We start from the raw sequence: 15,477 nt of genomic DNA on the forward strand, positions 1-15,477 counted from the left end.
AAAAAGAGATTGACAAAGAAAAAACCTAAATACAAAACCAACATAATGCATTACTAAACTTTTTTTTTTGTCGCAAGCTTAAATAATTGAATCAAGTGCATTTTTACAATTAAAGTCAATCTAGTGATTTAACGCTAGCGTAATGATTTCACAATGAATTAATTTCTTATCTCATGGTCATACTTTAAACGCTAGTTGGCTATCGTTAGGTCTTATATAAAATTAGCCTACTCAGTGATATAATAGAGAGACCCAATCATATAATATTAGCTTACTCATTTTCCTTAAGCTGAACATACAAACCAAAGATAACCAAGTTTTCAATCTTATTTTGTTTGCTAAAATCAATAACATATTCTTGTTTAGCTGAAATAGAGACACAAATTATTCCATACAACTTTTATTACACAAATTTTCTAGATACTCAAGCATTAAGGAACAGAGTTTGGATACTTGGATCAACAACATAGTAGAACAAACACCAATTATACCAAACAGCATTTGTCCGCATGCAATCGCCCATATAAATAGGGTCATGGAAAAATGTGGCAACACTAAAGTCTACATCATTCGCATTTCGCAATACGAAAGAAACATGAATCTATGGTTCTGTTCTTAGCATAAAACAAAGAAAACTAGTAGATGTGATGTTATAAAACTCTTAGCAAGATAAGAGAATCACGGTATTTACTAGGTGGCTTCTGCCATCTCATGTTCCGCGGTGGTTGGAGCCACAGGGTAATAATGGTAATGTAGCTCGCCAACGTCATCTCCAGAGAGTTTCTTCCATCCTTGAGGCCCAACGTGGTACACTGATCATAGAGATTAGGGAACGTTTTAATATGAAGTTAGAATTACAAGAATGATCTATTGGCAGAAGAAAGGACTTTTCTTTTACCGCTAGCAACTCCCCCACTAGCTCCATCACGGAATGTAGCATGGTAGATGGATCTCCTTGCTAACTCCGAGGCTTCTTCAACTGACATATCGAATCTGTATCTGTTGACCAAAATGTACCATAAGGTTGAGCGGTTATGATAACAGTAGATAAAAATCAGGTTTGGGATTGGACTAAAAGAGAAGTAGGGTTGAAAATAGAGAAATACCCGCTGTCGAGAACACCATAAGCGTATGGTGAACCGGAACCGACAGAGAATCTGTCTCCCTTAAGCCGTCCTCCTTCGTTGTCCACATAGTACAATCCAGGGCCCTATTCCAAGAAAGATTACAATTTCAGCATCTCAACATTTCGCTTTGCTGAGTGAAACTATAGACCGCGAAGGAAATAGCGGTTGGGATATTAAGTTTGGGGTACTGACTGTTTCATCCCATCCAGCAATCATTGTGCCAACAGAAAGTCCCATTCCACGGTATGAATAGAGCATGTTAGCAAGAAGCTTTGAAGCTCCCGAAACAGAGATTCTCCTTTTGTTTGCCAGCTCATGTAGACGGCACTACGATGAACAAATAAACCACACTCTCTATTAGAGAAATAGGAGTCCAGATTAGTTATACAAGTTAAAAACAAAATATTAAGATAAACTGGGACAAGATTTTAGATACAAGAAATCAAAGAAACCATATGTATGGAAGCCTTGCATACATCAACTCCATGACAAAAAGATTCATGCACAAAATGCTGTAGAAATGTTTAGTTCACAGTACATAGGAGCTAAAGCCACCATACCAAACAGAAAGTTTCCAACAAATGACCCAACAGCTTTCAGATATCAATTCATTAGCTATATGAACAATGGACAGGTAAGACGTAACACATCAAGGAAGACAACTGATAGACACAATCATCAATTCAGGAAGCTAACAAAAAAACTATCGTTTGGTACCTTAATTCCCAGATTTCTATGCCAGAATTGGCAATCAGCAGCTCCACCAGCCATCGTACCAAGCATATAAGGATTAATTTCAATAATCTTCTTCACAGACTGCGACGCTGGATTGGAAAAAGTAAAACACACAAAGAAAACATCAGCAATCACACAAATGCCTAAGTTCTATTGTACAATATCACTGGCAAACATAATAAAGATAAGAATTTCTTTTGACAATCCAACACGATTTAAAGCCGACTAAAATCTAATTCGAACGCCATTTTCAGGATCCTCATGCTCATTTGTGAAGATTATCTTTAGAGAATAAATCTGAAATCTGAACTTTACTGGGAACATAAAAACATATCGAAAGAGAAACATACAGATATATCCTCCCATGCTTGCTCGAGAATCAGCAGCTACCATAACACCTTCTTTAAAGATAAACGCAAGTGTGGTTGTACCCTTTGCAGGCTTCACCATCTCTACAGATTTCTTCTGAAACCCATCAAACTAAAAAAACCAACACAAACAAAAGCAAAATCCAAAATCAAACAAAACCAAAATCAAAAGCATTAGAATCCGAAAGAAACTGAATTCCGAAACCAAAACTCACATCAGTCGTACGAGGAAGATCAAACGAAGGCACAGACGAAAACCCATCAAGCATCTCGCTGCTTGATCCAAAGCCAATCACAGGCATAGTTGTCTCAAATCCACTAGTGTCAAGCTTCATTGTCAAATTCCTACAGAATCGTCGAATAACCAAACCATTATGCAAAAGCATGAAGCTTTAGAGATACCCAAATTAGGGCATTAACAAAAGAGCTTCCTTTCATAGTTTAAATCGGATCTAGCACGAGATTACTTTCGTATGTGTGTATGATAAAACCATAAACCCTAATACCTCATCGTAAAGCCAAATTGACGACGGTAGATCACAATTAGGGGACTGAGACGTACCTGAAGAGCGAATTCGAGTAGCAAAATCAACGAACCGTGTGAGAGAAACTGGAGAATGGAGAAGAAAATTATGGAGGGATGTTTCTTGAGCTCCGGGCAAACTGAACGGGAACAGATATGGGCGATCGGGTCGGGTTTAGTCATCTCGGGTCATACCGCCTAAGTTTAACGACAATGTTCACTAAGTTGGGTTTCATGGGCCATTACTGGGCCTATTTTGCCTTGAGTATTATTCTTTTCTTTTCGTGTAACAACATTTTTAAAAGTGAAAATAAATTTTAAAGAAGACTTAAAACAGCCTCTTAAGTTTAGGACATTCTTCTTTACAAAAACTAATGACGCGATTAATTTCAAACAATTAAGAATTAACGATTCTTGTAGTACCAATGAATACAGAGTAATTGAGTAATAATTTTATTTCTAAAGGTGGCAAAAAAAAAAAGAAAAAAAAAAGAAAGAGCAAACGCAATCGCAAAAAGCTAGCGTCTGGTAGTGCATCTTCTAGCTCGCATAGCTCCTGAAGGAGGACTATTAAACGAAACGCTGCAATGCGTATGCAACCAATAAGAGTACCTAAACAATGGTCCTAAGTAAGAACGTGCTCGAAACGTTCCTCTCAGGTTCAACAAAACCGGACCGGTTTCAATCTGACGCTGTAGCTCCCGGCTCTGTGTTGGTTGAAGCTGAACCTGACTGCTCACAAGATGAACATTCGCAAATATCGACATTTTCTTAGGAACCTTGAACGGTTCAATGTATTGAGTAGCTATGAGTTTGTTGTAATAGTAAAGGTCGAACGTGACAGAGCTAAATTCCACACTGCTTTTCTTGCTTGGGTTTGTGACGTTTGCTAAAATGGTTAGATCACCGTTTAGAAGGAAACCCATGTCGAGATAAGCAGCGTTTAGGTTAGCTGCTGAGATGTCGATGTATGGAGAGCGAGGACGGTACACGAGGTAGATGATTAGGACGATTAGACCACCGAGAATTAGAAGGACCCAGAATATTGCACAGCAAAATGCAGCTGACCATGTCATTGTGCTTGTTTCTCTTGAAGGAGGCGGTAACCGTGGTCCACCACGGCGATGCGGTGATGGTGTTGGAGCAGTTCTCCATGGACTTGGTTTTGGTATTGGAGGTAATGTTGATCCATAACCGCCTCCACTGCGTTGTGGTGGTTGTGATGGCGGAGGTCGTTGTTGTTGTTGATTTTGACGATGATGATCTTCTGGGCTTAATAGCAATGGTCTTTTTGCAGAGTTTGGAGTTTTTCGTGGTGGCAGTTTCTCTTCTGGGCTTAGTGGTAAAGGTATAATAGAATGTGCCGGTTCTTGGACTGGATTATCACGGTGGCGATCACGAGACTTGATTAGGATTCCCGGTGGAGCGACTGGGTGAGGTTTAGAGGTTTTCTGTTGAGGGGTTTTGTGTTTTGGGGTCTTGTGTTGAGGGGTTTTGTGGTGCGGAATAGGCGGGATGAGCGGTTGATGCGGAGATGTTTGTGAGGTAGAAGCACCATCTCTGAGATGTGGATTCTGCTGCGGAATTCGCGCGAAATGAGGGTTTGTTTCATAGTGATGATGATGAGACATTTAGAGGACGAAGCTAAAAAAACATCAAAGGAAATTGAGTTAAGACTTGAGATGAAAGAATGAGAAGGAAGAGAGATTTGAACTGTTTCAAATTTCTATATGAGATAGAGAGAGAGAGAGAGAATAACTTGGTGACAAGTTCAAGTAAGGATTCTTGCTGTTGAAAACAAAATAAAGAAGGAAAGTGATAGAACGAAGCAAGTAATCTTTTTGTAGATTCTTTGCACTAATTCAAAATCAGTCTTTAATCTCTAAAGATAAACCAAAAAGAAAGCAAAACTATAAAACCATTCTCTCTTTCTTTTCTCATTCAAAAGTCTATTAAGAAAAATTGTAGTTACTCAGTCCAATTTCTCTAAAATCCCAATAAAGATCTCGATTCTAGGAGAGGCAGGGTTAAGAACTTACAGTAACAGATCACTGGAGTATATGTAAATCAGTCTCTCTTTTGCTCATTCTGGAGGAAAGATGTTGATTCTCAGATCACTTGGGCTTTTCTGACGAATATATCTGAGAACATGAGCTGAACTTTTAACAAACAATGGTAGCATTTTAGAAAAAAATAAACCTAAATGCAATACAAGCAAACTCAAATGCTGCCAATGTCTTCACAATCAGCAGCTCAGAAGCCTCAATCCTTAATTTCTAAAATGATACAGAGAAGGAGTTAGGCCTTCTCTTGAAATGGTTTGATTAGTACTCTTTGCTTTGAAGAAGCTAAACCCTTTGCAATATTATTCTTCTAGTAGGTGAGAAAGGTTAACCTATTTATCCTCTTCAAGAATAGAAAAGACGGAAAAGGATGAGTCTTTGATGCAAGGTGATACATCATTAAGCTACGAACATGTTCAGATATGTCTTCTATCAAACATGGTTAGTGCAAATCTGATGCGAAACACTTTCCTTCTCCAGATAGATATTTAGTTCTCTGATCGATTTCTGCAGCATCAGACATGAAACCTAAGACTCTGCAATGCCAGTTACTGCAAAGTTTGACAAAGATACCTGCCAAGCCTAACCAAACAAATACCAGTTAAAAGCTGGAGGCAAACAAGCAACTAAACCAAAAGGTACTTTCCACCAATATTCCGTGCAATCACAAATCCGTATTTGCTCTTACTTCATCTCTCATCCCCTATTGTCATGACAAGGAACACAGTAACACTAACACGTACTTGCAGAAAATAGAACCACAAACGCCTGGAAAGAATTAACCTAAGCTTTAAAAGCGACAAAAGCAGAAACATCTCAGGGTAATAAACTAATAATGGCTGGAACAGGAAAGACAATTCAACCATAGAAGCAGCGCTCTCAGCTCTGTATCCTGTCATGAACTATCTAAGAACCCAGAAACAACTTTGAGTACATGTCCTTCCCTAACAATTATGGTAAACGTAGGAAAAGAGACGCCTTTCTTATTCATTGAGCAATCAACTAAATAGTAATCCAAGATTATACCAATTCCACATTTGATTCCATTCATCAAAAGCTTAAAGTGAACAAAAAAAACTGAAACCAGAACTGTGTAATGTTATGACACACACATACTAACACTGATCAACATTAATTCCCAGAAAATAAGATGATGAATGGTAATAGCAGCACTGTTGCTTCAAGCTCAGCTCTCATAAACCTCTGCAAAGAAGAAAAACAAGATCTTTACTAACAAAACAACACCATTGAAACCTCTAAAATGTGAAGATTTTGGGGGAATCTGAAAATTACCTGACTTTCTTGATGAGGATTGATTGTAGTTTACGAGCAAAGTCAATGGATTTGATTCTGCGTTCGAGATTCTTCCTAGCAAGAACCTTCTTCTCCGAATTCTTAATGTGATGAGTCTGAGTTGCTTTGATAAGCCTCTCCATACCACTTGATTGCATCTTCTTCTGCAAAATCGTCAGCGCCTTGTCCAGATTACCGGAGAAAACCTTCACTCGTATCCCTCGCTCTTGCTGCAACTGGTGGTTATGACTCGTCCGAGTCACGAACCCCGTAACTCGCTTCGCCATCGTGTTCATCTTTTACTTGGTTTCTGCAAGCAAATTCAGGTTACGAAATGATGGAAGAGAAAGTAGATAGAAATGGGGAGATAGAGTAACCGGATCTGAATTCGACTTACAAGTCGGAATCTCGCCGGAGAGTATCAAAGAGCCGATTTGACTGGTGAAGGAGAACGTCTAGGTTAAAAACGAGGCAATGGAGGAAATGAGATTACATCAGAGAATTTAGGGGTGATTATATAATTTTGATAAAATATAGGGATGCGTTTGTAAACTCCTGATATCTTAATCCTCTTATTAATTAGAGAGTCACCATGTTTAGAGTAGTTTTTCACCAATTAATTTGCCACTGACATTTAACAAGTTTCAATGTGCATAACTCATGGAATAGCCCATTTTGGAAGGATGTAACAATTATAATTCGTAGACAGACATGACCGTAATCCGCATACCAAATAGATCGAGTCCGCGTAACCTGGATTTTTAGGCTCTGAAATCAAGACATATATCAGTCCCATTATGCTATTTATTGGGCTATATCCGCAGACTAAAAACTTTATTGACATCTCTAGATGTAACTTTGATCATTAGTTGAAATTGTCGATATTGATCATTAGTTGAAATTTTCGATATTGATCATTTCCAAATTACTAGCGAACCTTGTAAAATCAGTGTGATTTTTGTTTCTCGTTGGAAACACACAACCAGAGGCGGAGGCAATGATCAAGCACATGGGTCACTCATGAAATTCCAAAATTAGTTGATTTTTGCTTAGCAAATTGGCTCCTGCTAAATTATTAAATTGACCCCTATAAATTTTATATTTTACATTTTGACTCCATAAGTGTATATTCTAGTTTGCATTCGAACTTTAATATGTACAAAGTAAGATTACCCGACCCAAAAGTATTATCAATGAGAGACTTTGATATGGGTTATTTGTATCTATATAAACAAGTACGTATTACAAATACTTCTCTCACTCTCATGGCTCAAAAACTTGAAACCCCAAGGTCCCCAACCCAAGCGTGAGATAGCAAGCTTGTATTTTTTGGTCCCAAACTGTCACACACCAATACACTTTTAGAAAGGAGCAATTTTGCAAGATTACGAATTTATAGGTAGGCGTGTGTAAATCTCCTTAAATCAAATCCTCTGTTTGATATAGAGAGTATTGACTTTGAAAATTCAACTCTTTCAAAAAGCGAAAAAAATTATTTTATTTCTCTCTCTCTCTCTGTTTGAGTGTTCGAATCTCCAAGCTCCTCTCACATGGCAGCGTCCGCATAGTACACAGCTGAAGAACTGTTTTGCTATCCACATAGAACCTAGAGAAGAGGAAGAAGAAGAAGAAGAAGACAAGGGAAAGAGACAATAGAGATATATAAAGCTGGCGACTTTTAGTCCGAGGCGAGCAATGGCTGAGTTACGGCACTCGAGCTCTCTCGGGAGCCGATCTTCTTCTTCTCCGTTACGTGCCGGCGGAGATGAGGACTCGTCATCGCCTCACGTACACGATCACTCACCTAACGGCGGAGACGACGAAGATGGTCGCCCACGTCATCCTTCTAGGGATCGAGACCGTCCGATCTGGTTTCACTCTTTGTTTCCTTTCTTCGGTGACGATCCTAGGGTTTCTCCTCAGAAGAATAAAATCTCGCTTCTATTGATTTTGATTCTCGCTATTGCAAGCTTGATCTCAGTTTATGGGATTGTTAATCACTTGGTAAAGTCTCTTCTTTCGATCTGAAAAATTTGAGATCTTTCTGGCTCTATGTTCATATTGTTGAATCGATTTGGGAAAGTGTTAGCTTTTTCTTATTAATTGGATTGACATTGTCCTCAAACTAAGATTGGTTCAATCTATTATCTTTGTTTTCTACAGAACGCACCATATTTATGTAAAAAAGATGGGATTGTACTGAACTGTCCACACGTAAGTGTTTTAAACTTTGGTTTGTATAAGCTTTGAATTCTATCTAAATTGAATTGTGTATTGGTTTGCATTTGTAGGTAAAAGAGTCACCTTCTCCATGGGAGAATCCTTTGTCTGCTACAACTTCTTGGAAGCCTTGCGCTGAGCGGCGGATTGGTGGAGTCTCAGGTACTAAGGGAAAGAGTATTGTCATTGTCATTGTCATGTGCTCTTGATCTGTCTTTCTTTGAAAGTTTATTTTTCCTTGATTGGTCAGCTTATTAGAGATCATCAACTGTTTTTTTTCCTTCAGATCTACCTCCTGAGAACGAAACAACTGGCTATGTTTTCATTCATGCTGAGGGTGGTTTGAATCAGCAGCGAATTGCTGTATGTATCTTCCATGCTATTATCTCCTTTTCTTCTTGCTATTCTCCGATCCTTGAATAAATGTCCAAATGGCTACTGTTTTCTTTTTTAGGATTTTGAAAGATTGAGTTATGCTCTTTATGGTTTTTGTTTCCAGATCTGTAATGCAGTAGCTGTTGCTAAGATTATGAATGCAACTTTGATTCTACCGGTACTGAAGCAGGACCAAATTTGGAAAGACACAACGTAATGTCTTATTAAAAAATTGATCATTTTCTCTTGAGTTACTCTCTCGATGTTCTTTAAATTTTACTGATTCTGATAACTTTCTTGTGCAGAAAATTTGAAGATATTTTTGATGTAGATCATTTCATTGATTACTTGAAGGATGATGTCCGAATTGTGCGAGACATACCTGACTGGTTCACTGACAAAGCAGAGCTATTCTCTAGTATAAGGTGTGCTTATCAAAGTCTTTCTATATTTGTTGATGATGTACTTGTTTGAAGATTTCAATAGTTAGCTTGTGGGTTTATGGTTATCTGATTTAAAAATTGATCAATAATTTTTTTAATCAGATATGATGTTGACCGAGTTATTTATTTATCTTTTGCAGAAGAACAGTCAAAAACATTCCCAAATATGCATCAGCCCAGTTTTATATAGACAATGTTTTACCACGGATAAAGGAGAAGAAGATTATGGCCTTGAAGCCTTTTGTTGATCGACTTGGGTATGCTCTATATATTATAGTTTATGGCTCAGGCTTTCAGAATTTTTTTTCTTGATGAATGATGGATGATATATCCTTGTGGTTCTTGAAAATTTGCAGGTACGACAATGTACCTCAAGAAATCAATAGATTACGATGCCGTGTAAATTATCATGCTCTCAAATTTCTCCCAGAGATAGAGCAGATGGCTGATTCACTTGTTTCTAGAATGAGAAATCGCACTGGCAATCCGAATCCGTATATGTATGTAGATATCAAACATTGAGAACTTTGTTTTAACTTGGGATCTTATGCATTCTTTCGACTCAAATCTATATCTGTCTTGTATAGGGCGCTTCATCTTAGATTCGAAAAAGGAATGGTTGGTCTGTCGTTCTGTGATTTCGTTGGGACAAGAGAAGAGAAAGTTAAAATGGCAGAATACAGACAAAAGGAATGGCCTCGGCGTTTCAAGGTGACATTTATAAGTAGTTGATAACTTCTATTTGGCGGCTAAACAACCTCGACCGCTGCCTTAATGAATTTTGTTTGACATGTATTGCAGAATGGTTCCCATCTTTGGCAGCTCGCCTTGCAGAAACGCAAAGAAGGCCGATGCCCTCTTGAGCCAGGAGAAGTTGCTGTGATCTTACGGGCAATGGGTTATCCAAAAGAAACACAAATTTATGTAGCATCTGGTCAAGTCTATGGCGGCCAAAACCGTATGGCTCCACTAAGAAACATGTTCCCAAATTTGGTAAGCACAACAGTGAGCTCTCTCTCATCAAATTTTATGATCAGTCAACATGCTTGTCTCTCACAAACAACGTTCCTTTTTAAACCAGGTAACCAAGGAGGATTTAGCAGGCAAAGAGGAACTAACAACCTTTAGAAAGCACGTAACAAGCCTCGCAGCTCTAGATTTCTTGGTCTGCTTGAAATCAGATGTATTTGTTATGACACACGGTGGAAACTTTGCAAAACTGATCATCGGAGCACGGAGATATATGGGTCATCGCCAGAAATCAATCAAACCAGACAAAGGGTTGATGTCGAAATCATTTGGGGATCCTTACATGGGGTGGGCAACTTTTGTGGAAGATGTAGTTGTAACACATCAAACACGAACCGGTTTGCCAGAAGAAACTTTCCCTAACTATGATCTTTGGGAAAATCCTCTCACTCCATGCATGTGTAAAGCTTGATGATGCTTTTGTTTGATTTGAAAATGAGATGAGTTTGGTCTGGATTTTGTCTGATGAGGAGGAGCAAACTATAGGAATCGGTAGTTTCTTTCTTTCTATTTTTTTTTCTTTTAACCTTTCAAATCTTTGAAGTCTTCACTTATGTAATCATTTTGATATTATGTAAAGTTCCAGGTGATGAAAAAAAAAAAGTTGCAAAGATACTCTTTTTACCAAAATTGATTGTTGCTTAAACAAAATACTAATCACAATTAGGCTCAACGGTTACTAATCTAACTCTACGTAATCCTCGTCGCACACTCTTTATAGTTAATATAGTACCCGCCACTAAACACAACAACAATTGCGTGTTGTCTTCTCTCTCCCATCCCAATCTCAGGTTCTCTCAAGAACATAAGAGGAAACAAAATCGAGAAAGAAAGAAAGATAAAGAATCATCGTAATCAGGTGTCATCACTATGACCGGACCGTCCGTAGAGATAACTGGATCGAACCGGTTCATTGTCTTCTTCATCGTCGTCCTCAATCTTTGGTACTACACATTTTTCTCCTCCCTTCACTGTAACTTGAAAATTGGTTTTGATTGTGAAGAGGGTGTTATTTGTGTGATCGATCAATCGCAAAAATTTCGTCTTTTTCAGTTTATCGATTGAAGCAAGGTCGAGCGAACAGCAACATGCTAGCTTTCCTCCAAGAGGATGGAACTCGTATGATTCCTTTTGTTGGACTATCTCTGAAGCTGAGTTCTTGCAGAGCGCTGAAATTATATCTAAGCGTCTTCTTCCTCATGGTTATCAGGTATATTGCATAGTGTCCACAGTTGATTTTGTTGTTTCTGGAGTATAATTTGATGGTATGTAAAGGAAATTAGCCATTTATGGACATGTAATTGAAATTCTTCTACATTTGGATTGTGAAAGTTTGAGTCTTTAGTCTCTGGACTTGAAATTGAGTTTTCTTCATCATTTGGAATGTGAAAGTTTGGGTTTAAATTTCCCGTTAGGCTGTTACACGTTTCTGGACTTAAAATTGAGTTTTCTTATTCACTTGGAATGTGAAAGTTTGAGTTTTTAATTGCCTGTGTTTATGTTTGTGTGTGTGTGTGGATTTGGATATGCAGTATGTTGTGGTGGATTACCTTTGGTATAGAAAGAAAGTTGAAGGAGCTTATGTGGATTCTCTTGGGTTTGATGTGATTGATAAATGGGGAAGGATGCATCCTGATCCAGCTCGATGGCCATCTTCTAAAGGCGGTAAAGGTTTCACGGAAGTCGCAGAGAAAGTTCATAGAATGGGTTTGAAGTTTGGGATTCATGTTATGGGAGGAATAAGCACACAAGCATATAACGCTAATACCCTCGTTTTGGATAGTGCTAAGGTATTTGATTTTTGATATATTTTCGTAATGTTTTTATGGAAATGGAAGTGACGATTGACTTTACCTCTTTTTGGTTAAAGGGAGGTGCTTATGAAGAATCAGGTAGACAGTGGCGATCGAAAGATATTGGCATCAAGGAGAAGGCTTGTGTATGGATGCCACATGGGTTCATGAGTGTGAATACCAAGCTAGGTGCAGGAAAAGCTTTCTTAAGGTCTCTTTATCGACAATATGCAGAATGGGGCGTTGATTTCAGTAAGAGAATCAGCTTTATATCCATAACGGTCTTTATCTCAATTCAATATATGGATATCTCAATCTTGTCTCACTTTCTTGGCCTTTAGTAAAACATGATTGCGTATTTGGCACTGACTTCAATATAGAGGAGATAACTTATGTGTCAGAGGTACATATATGTAGTAACAAGCAATCTTGTGGTTAAAGTCAGAGGTACATGGAGATGAAATATTGTTCTTATTTGTGCAGGTTCTAAAGGAGCTTGATCGGCCTGTTTTGTACTCCATATCTCCAGGGACGAGTGTGACACCTAGACTGGCTAAAGAAGTTAGCCAATTAGTTAACATGTACAGAATAACAGGTGATGATTGGGACACATGGAAAGATGTGGCGGCACATTTTGATATCTCGAGGTCAAGTTTCAAGCTGAAAAACAATCTTGACAAGTTTCTACCTGTCTTTAATGTCATATAACTTTCTATTCTTTTCCAGAGATTTATCTGCTTCTAGTATGATCGGTGCACAAGGGTTACAAGGGAAATCATGGCCCGACCTAGATATGTTACCTCTTGGATGGCTTACCGACCCAGGTTTGACTCGAAAACTTATAATCCGAAACTCTGTAGATTGTTCCAACTAATGTTCTCTTGTCTTAATGTTTGGTAAAGGTTCGAATTTTGGACCTCATCGAGCGTGTAATCTTAATCTTGAAGAGCAAAAGACACAGGTGTAGCTCTAGCTTCAAAACTCATAGTTTATTAGAAACCATATAATTGTCTAAACCACAAGTTTCAGATTTCTTAGGTTTGTTTTACTTATTCAGATGACGTTGTGGTCGATGGCGAAGTCCCCTCTCATGTTTGGAGGTGATGTGAGAAAGCTCGATGATGCTACTTATAATCTGATCACAAATCCTACACTACTGGAAATAAATTCTTATAGCTCTAATAATAAAGAGGTCTGTAGAATCATAACTTCAAATTCTCATCTCTCTGTTTCCAAATTACAAACTTCTGTCATCAAACTCTGTCTGTTTCATTATTTACAGTTTCCTTACCTCATCGCGAGAAGAGTATCTAGGAATAAGCACAAAGGCCATCCTCATCATTCAACGGGCAAGAACATTTCAACTAAGCATGCTTTTGGTCTCACTAGCTGCAGAGAAGCAAAAGCCAACACTTGGTCCATCGTAAACAAGAACAGTGGGCAAATCTGTTGGAACCAGTACTCTAGTGAAAAACTAGAGAAGCCCTTTTGCTTATACAATAGAAAAGCTCTTCTATCTTCGTATGATTTTGTTATATTAACTGTTTCTTTCACTCACTTTACATTTCACAAACCACCCGTAGCCTATTAATATGCTACATTTTGGTGCAGCGATGAGGAGTTAAAACGCAACCAGTTTTACCAAGGTAAGCTTCATTTGCAAACAAAAGATAAAGAAGAGTCTTGTTTAGGAGCTTCCTCGCAGCAAAAGCTCACTTCGAAAGATTATAGTCGAGGTGCTTTATCACCTTGCAAACTAGATGCAAACCAGGTATCATGAGTGATCTTCGATCTCTCTTGCTTATAACCTTAGTAAGTTAGCTTGGATTTCATACTTTTACTGAATTTTACACGCTCTATCTTTAGATGTGGGAGCTCCACGGTAATGGAACACTAGAAAACAGTTATTCTGGTCTTTGTGCCGTGTTAAATCCAGTGAAAGGTTTGTTCCTTTCAGATCACTAAAAGTATTCTCTCTCGTTTCTTTGAGATATCTTTTTTCGAATTCTTTTGACATTATCACCCATCCTGCTGCAGCTGAAGCCAGCTCCAGCGGCACTCGTTCTTGGATTGCCACGGGAAGAAAAGGAGAAGTATACATTGCATTTTTCAACTTAAACCAGGTGAAGACAACGATATCAGCCAAGATATCAGACATTGCCAAAGCTCTTCCGAACAAGAGGAATCTTGAAGGAGCTTCGTGTAAGAGCCATGAGCTATGGAGCGGCAAAGATTTCGGACCAACAAAAGATTCAGTGTCGATTCAAGTCGAACCCCATGGTCCTGCTCTGTTCGTTCTTCATTGTAGCCATGCCTGACTATATCAGATCAACAGGCATCTCATTTACCTTCTCCATACAACGTCCTTTTCAATCGTAGTAATGTTTCATCTTTAGTCTATAAAAACAGTCTTGTGTAAATCAATAAATACAAAACATCAAAGTATGAAATAAATAAATAAAACGCAAGATCAAAACTTAGATTTATTAAAATAAATGTCTTAACTTTCAACTAATAAAATAATATAAAAACCCGACTCATGAGTCATGTCCTAAGATTAAGAATTTTCATGGCCTAACAACGTATCTATCGAGTTTCATTGAAACTTTTAGGGTTCCCTTTTCCTCAACACATCGATCACTGGTCAAAGCAACGATGCTGGCTTTATGTTTGATCGCCTTACAGCTAGCCGGCAACTTAATCTTTGCCCGACCCATCACAAAAGTTCCACTGGAGGTTCCAGGATCGTTCTGCGGCGAAACCCTAAGCAACTCCATGTAAAGGTAACGTGCAGGAGAATCTAAAGGAACACTTAGTTCTTTATTAAACTCCAACTTCTCTCCTTCGAAAACCTTTACCACTCTTGTTACGTATGGATCTCCTTGGTCTGTATGGACCACAACTTGGTAGCTATGAAAGCCATAGTAAGGTTTCAAAGGAGCTTTGTCTTCTCTTGTTGTGACGAATGCTCCGAGCTTCACGATCAAATCTGTGTTCACTTCATCATCATCATCTATGATTTTGCTTTTTCCCTTACGAATCATCATTCTCTGTTTCTCTTTCTCTCCTTGATCCACTCTTCTCCGTTTCTTTTTCTTATTATGCTTCACCAAGTTCATCATCATCATCATCGACAGAAAAAAGAAGAAGGTGATTTTAAGATTTGGTATCCCTAGCTAGGGTTCAAATTTTACACATATATATATAGTGGGAATATTTCCCTTTTTTAATGGAAAATTATAAAAAGAAAATTTCCATATATAGGAACGATTTGGAGAAATAAAGAAGTTTTTTTCTTTTGTTCCTTTTTTTTTTTTTGCAAAGGAGTGAGTATATGACAATGAAAACAGAACTGATATTAGTTAGTACATGTGTGATTTGGTTTTTGTTATTGAATAAACCTCGAACCAAACCGGGTTGGAGCTCAATTTATTATTAAATCGATGTTGAGTTTTGTAAAAACATAAACCCTTTAAAGACAAACAAGCAAAGCACATATTGATTTTTT

The 15,477-nt window shown here is 38.1% G+C and overlaps 6 protein-coding genes across 6 annotated transcripts; 2 read left to right on the forward strand and 4 right to left on the reverse strand.

The window, feature by feature from the left end:
- Nucleotides 1–372: 372 nt before the first annotated feature.
- LOC17885505 (proteasome subunit beta type-5-B) lies at nucleotides 373–2,901 on the reverse strand. The gene is made up of 8 exons (XM_006291608.2): nucleotides 2,793–2,901; nucleotides 2,446–2,575; nucleotides 2,213–2,342; nucleotides 1,845–1,951; nucleotides 1,320–1,454; nucleotides 1,107–1,210; nucleotides 899–999; nucleotides 373–812 (listed from the first exon to the last, which is right to left on the reverse strand). The coding sequence occupies exons 2-8, from the start codon at nucleotides 2,563–2,565 to the stop codon at nucleotides 691–693; spliced, it is 819 nt and encodes a 272-aa protein (XP_006291670.1). The 5' UTR covers nucleotides 2,566–2,575; nucleotides 2,793–2,901; the 3' UTR covers nucleotides 373–690.
- A 239-nt stretch (nucleotides 2,902–3,140) lies between these two features.
- LOC17887360 lies at nucleotides 3,141–6,207 on the reverse strand. Its single transcript, XM_006292548.2, has 3 exons — nucleotides 6,110–6,207; nucleotides 4,793–6,019; nucleotides 3,141–4,397 (listed from the first exon to the last, which is right to left on the reverse strand). The coding sequence occupies exon 3, from the start codon at nucleotides 4,382–4,384 to the stop codon at nucleotides 3,272–3,274; it is 1,113 nt and encodes a 370-aa protein (XP_006292610.1). The 5' UTR covers nucleotides 4,385–4,397; nucleotides 4,793–6,019; nucleotides 6,110–6,207; the 3' UTR covers nucleotides 3,141–3,271.
- Nucleotides 6,106–6,617, reverse strand: LOC17887041. The gene is made up of 2 exons (XM_023782344.1): nucleotides 6,507–6,617; nucleotides 6,106–6,419 (listed from the first exon to the last, which is right to left on the reverse strand). Exon 2 carries the CDS (start codon nucleotides 6,403–6,405, stop codon nucleotides 6,106–6,108), a length of 300 nt encoding a protein of 99 aa, XP_023638112.1. The 5' UTR covers nucleotides 6,406–6,419; nucleotides 6,507–6,617.
- A 998-nt stretch (nucleotides 6,618–7,615) lies between these two features.
- On the forward strand, nucleotides 7,616–10,791 carry LOC17885661 (protein PECTIC ARABINOGALACTAN SYNTHESIS-RELATED). Its single transcript, XM_006290776.2, has 11 exons — nucleotides 7,616–8,113; nucleotides 8,273–8,323; nucleotides 8,401–8,491; nucleotides 8,616–8,692; nucleotides 8,829–8,917; nucleotides 9,010–9,129; nucleotides 9,288–9,404; nucleotides 9,504–9,647; nucleotides 9,735–9,858; nucleotides 9,949–10,140; nucleotides 10,229–10,791. Exons 1-11 carry the CDS (start codon nucleotides 7,805–7,807, stop codon nucleotides 10,586–10,588), a joined length of 1,674 nt encoding a protein of 557 aa, XP_006290838.1. The 5' UTR covers nucleotides 7,616–7,804; the 3' UTR covers nucleotides 10,589–10,791.
- A 134-nt stretch (nucleotides 10,792–10,925) lies between these two features.
- On the forward strand, nucleotides 10,926–14,445 carry LOC17886425 (probable alpha-galactosidase B). The gene is made up of 13 exons (XM_006290663.2): nucleotides 10,926–11,120; nucleotides 11,230–11,386; nucleotides 11,709–11,966; nucleotides 12,047–12,221; nucleotides 12,311–12,372; nucleotides 12,453–12,616; nucleotides 12,696–12,793; nucleotides 12,872–12,930; nucleotides 13,027–13,161; nucleotides 13,252–13,490; nucleotides 13,581–13,740; nucleotides 13,836–13,911; nucleotides 14,007–14,445. Exons 1-13 carry the CDS (start codon nucleotides 11,047–11,049, stop codon nucleotides 14,285–14,287), a joined length of 1,938 nt encoding a protein of 645 aa, XP_006290725.1. The 5' UTR covers nucleotides 10,926–11,046; the 3' UTR covers nucleotides 14,288–14,445.
- A 91-nt stretch (nucleotides 14,446–14,536) lies between these two features.
- On the reverse strand, nucleotides 14,537–15,097 carry LOC17885439. Its single transcript, XM_006292506.2, has one exon. The coding sequence runs from the start codon at nucleotides 15,095–15,097 to the stop codon at nucleotides 14,537–14,539; it is 561 nt and encodes a 186-aa protein (XP_006292568.2).
- Between the last annotated feature and the right edge of the window lie 380 nt (nucleotides 15,098–15,477).

This window comes from Capsella rubella, unplaced genomic scaffold (assembly GCF_000375325.1).
Source record: "Capsella rubella cultivar Monte Gargano unplaced genomic scaffold, Caprub1_0 scaffold_5, whole genome shotgun sequence".
In the NCBI taxonomy this organism is placed as follows: Eukaryota; Viridiplantae; Streptophyta; class Magnoliopsida; order Brassicales; family Brassicaceae; genus Capsella; species Capsella rubella.

What these genes read in the sequence shown, in the direction of transcription:
- LOC17885505 (XM_006291608.2), bottom strand. Translation starts at nt 2,565, where the DNA reads ATGAAGCTTGACACTAGTGGATTTGAGACAACTATGCCTGTGATTGGC. An exon ending in ATCTTCCTCGTACGACTGAT is followed by an intron (nt 2,343 to 2,445) that starts GTGAGTTTTGGT and finishes TGGTTTTTTTAG; the next exon opens with TTTGATGGGTTTCAGAAGAA. An exon ending in TATGGTGTTCTCGACAGCGG is followed by an intron (nt 1,000 to 1,106) that starts GTATTTCTCTAT and finishes TTTGGTCAACAG; the next exon opens with ATACAGATTCGATATGTCAG.
- LOC17885439 (XM_006292506.2), bottom strand. Translation starts at nt 15,097, where the DNA reads ATGATGATGATGAACTTGGTGAAGCATAATAAGAAAAAGAAACGGAGA.
- LOC17887041 (XM_023782344.1), bottom strand. Translation starts at nt 6,405, where the DNA reads ATGAACACGATGGCGAAGCGAGTTACGGGGTTCGTGACTCGGACGAGT.
- LOC17886425 (XM_006290663.2), top strand. Translation starts at nt 11,047, where the DNA reads ATGACCGGACCGTCCGTAGAGATAACTGGATCGAACCGGTTCATTGTC. An exon ending in ATCGTCGTCCTCAATCTTTG is followed by an intron (nt 11,121 to 11,229) that starts GTACTACACATT and finishes CGTCTTTTTCAG; the next exon opens with TTTATCGATTGAAGCAAGGT. An exon ending in AGAATGGGGCGTTGATTTCA is followed by an intron (nt 12,222 to 12,310) that starts GTAAGAGAATCA and finishes CTTGGCCTTTAG; the next exon opens with TAAAACATGATTGCGTATTT.
- LOC17887360 (XM_006292548.2), bottom strand. Translation starts at nt 4,384, where the DNA reads ATGTCTCATCATCATCACTATGAAACAAACCCTCATTTCGCGCGAATT.
- LOC17885661 (XM_006290776.2), top strand. Translation starts at nt 7,805, where the DNA reads ATGGCTGAGTTACGGCACTCGAGCTCTCTCGGGAGCCGATCTTCTTCT. An exon ending in TTGTACTGAACTGTCCACAC is followed by an intron (nt 8,324 to 8,400) that starts GTAAGTGTTTTA and finishes TTGCATTTGTAG; the next exon opens with GTAAAAGAGTCACCTTCTCC. An exon ending in CAAATTTGGAAAGACACAAC is followed by an intron (nt 8,918 to 9,009) that starts GTAATGTCTTAT and finishes TTTCTTGTGCAG; the next exon opens with AAAATTTGAAGATATTTTTG.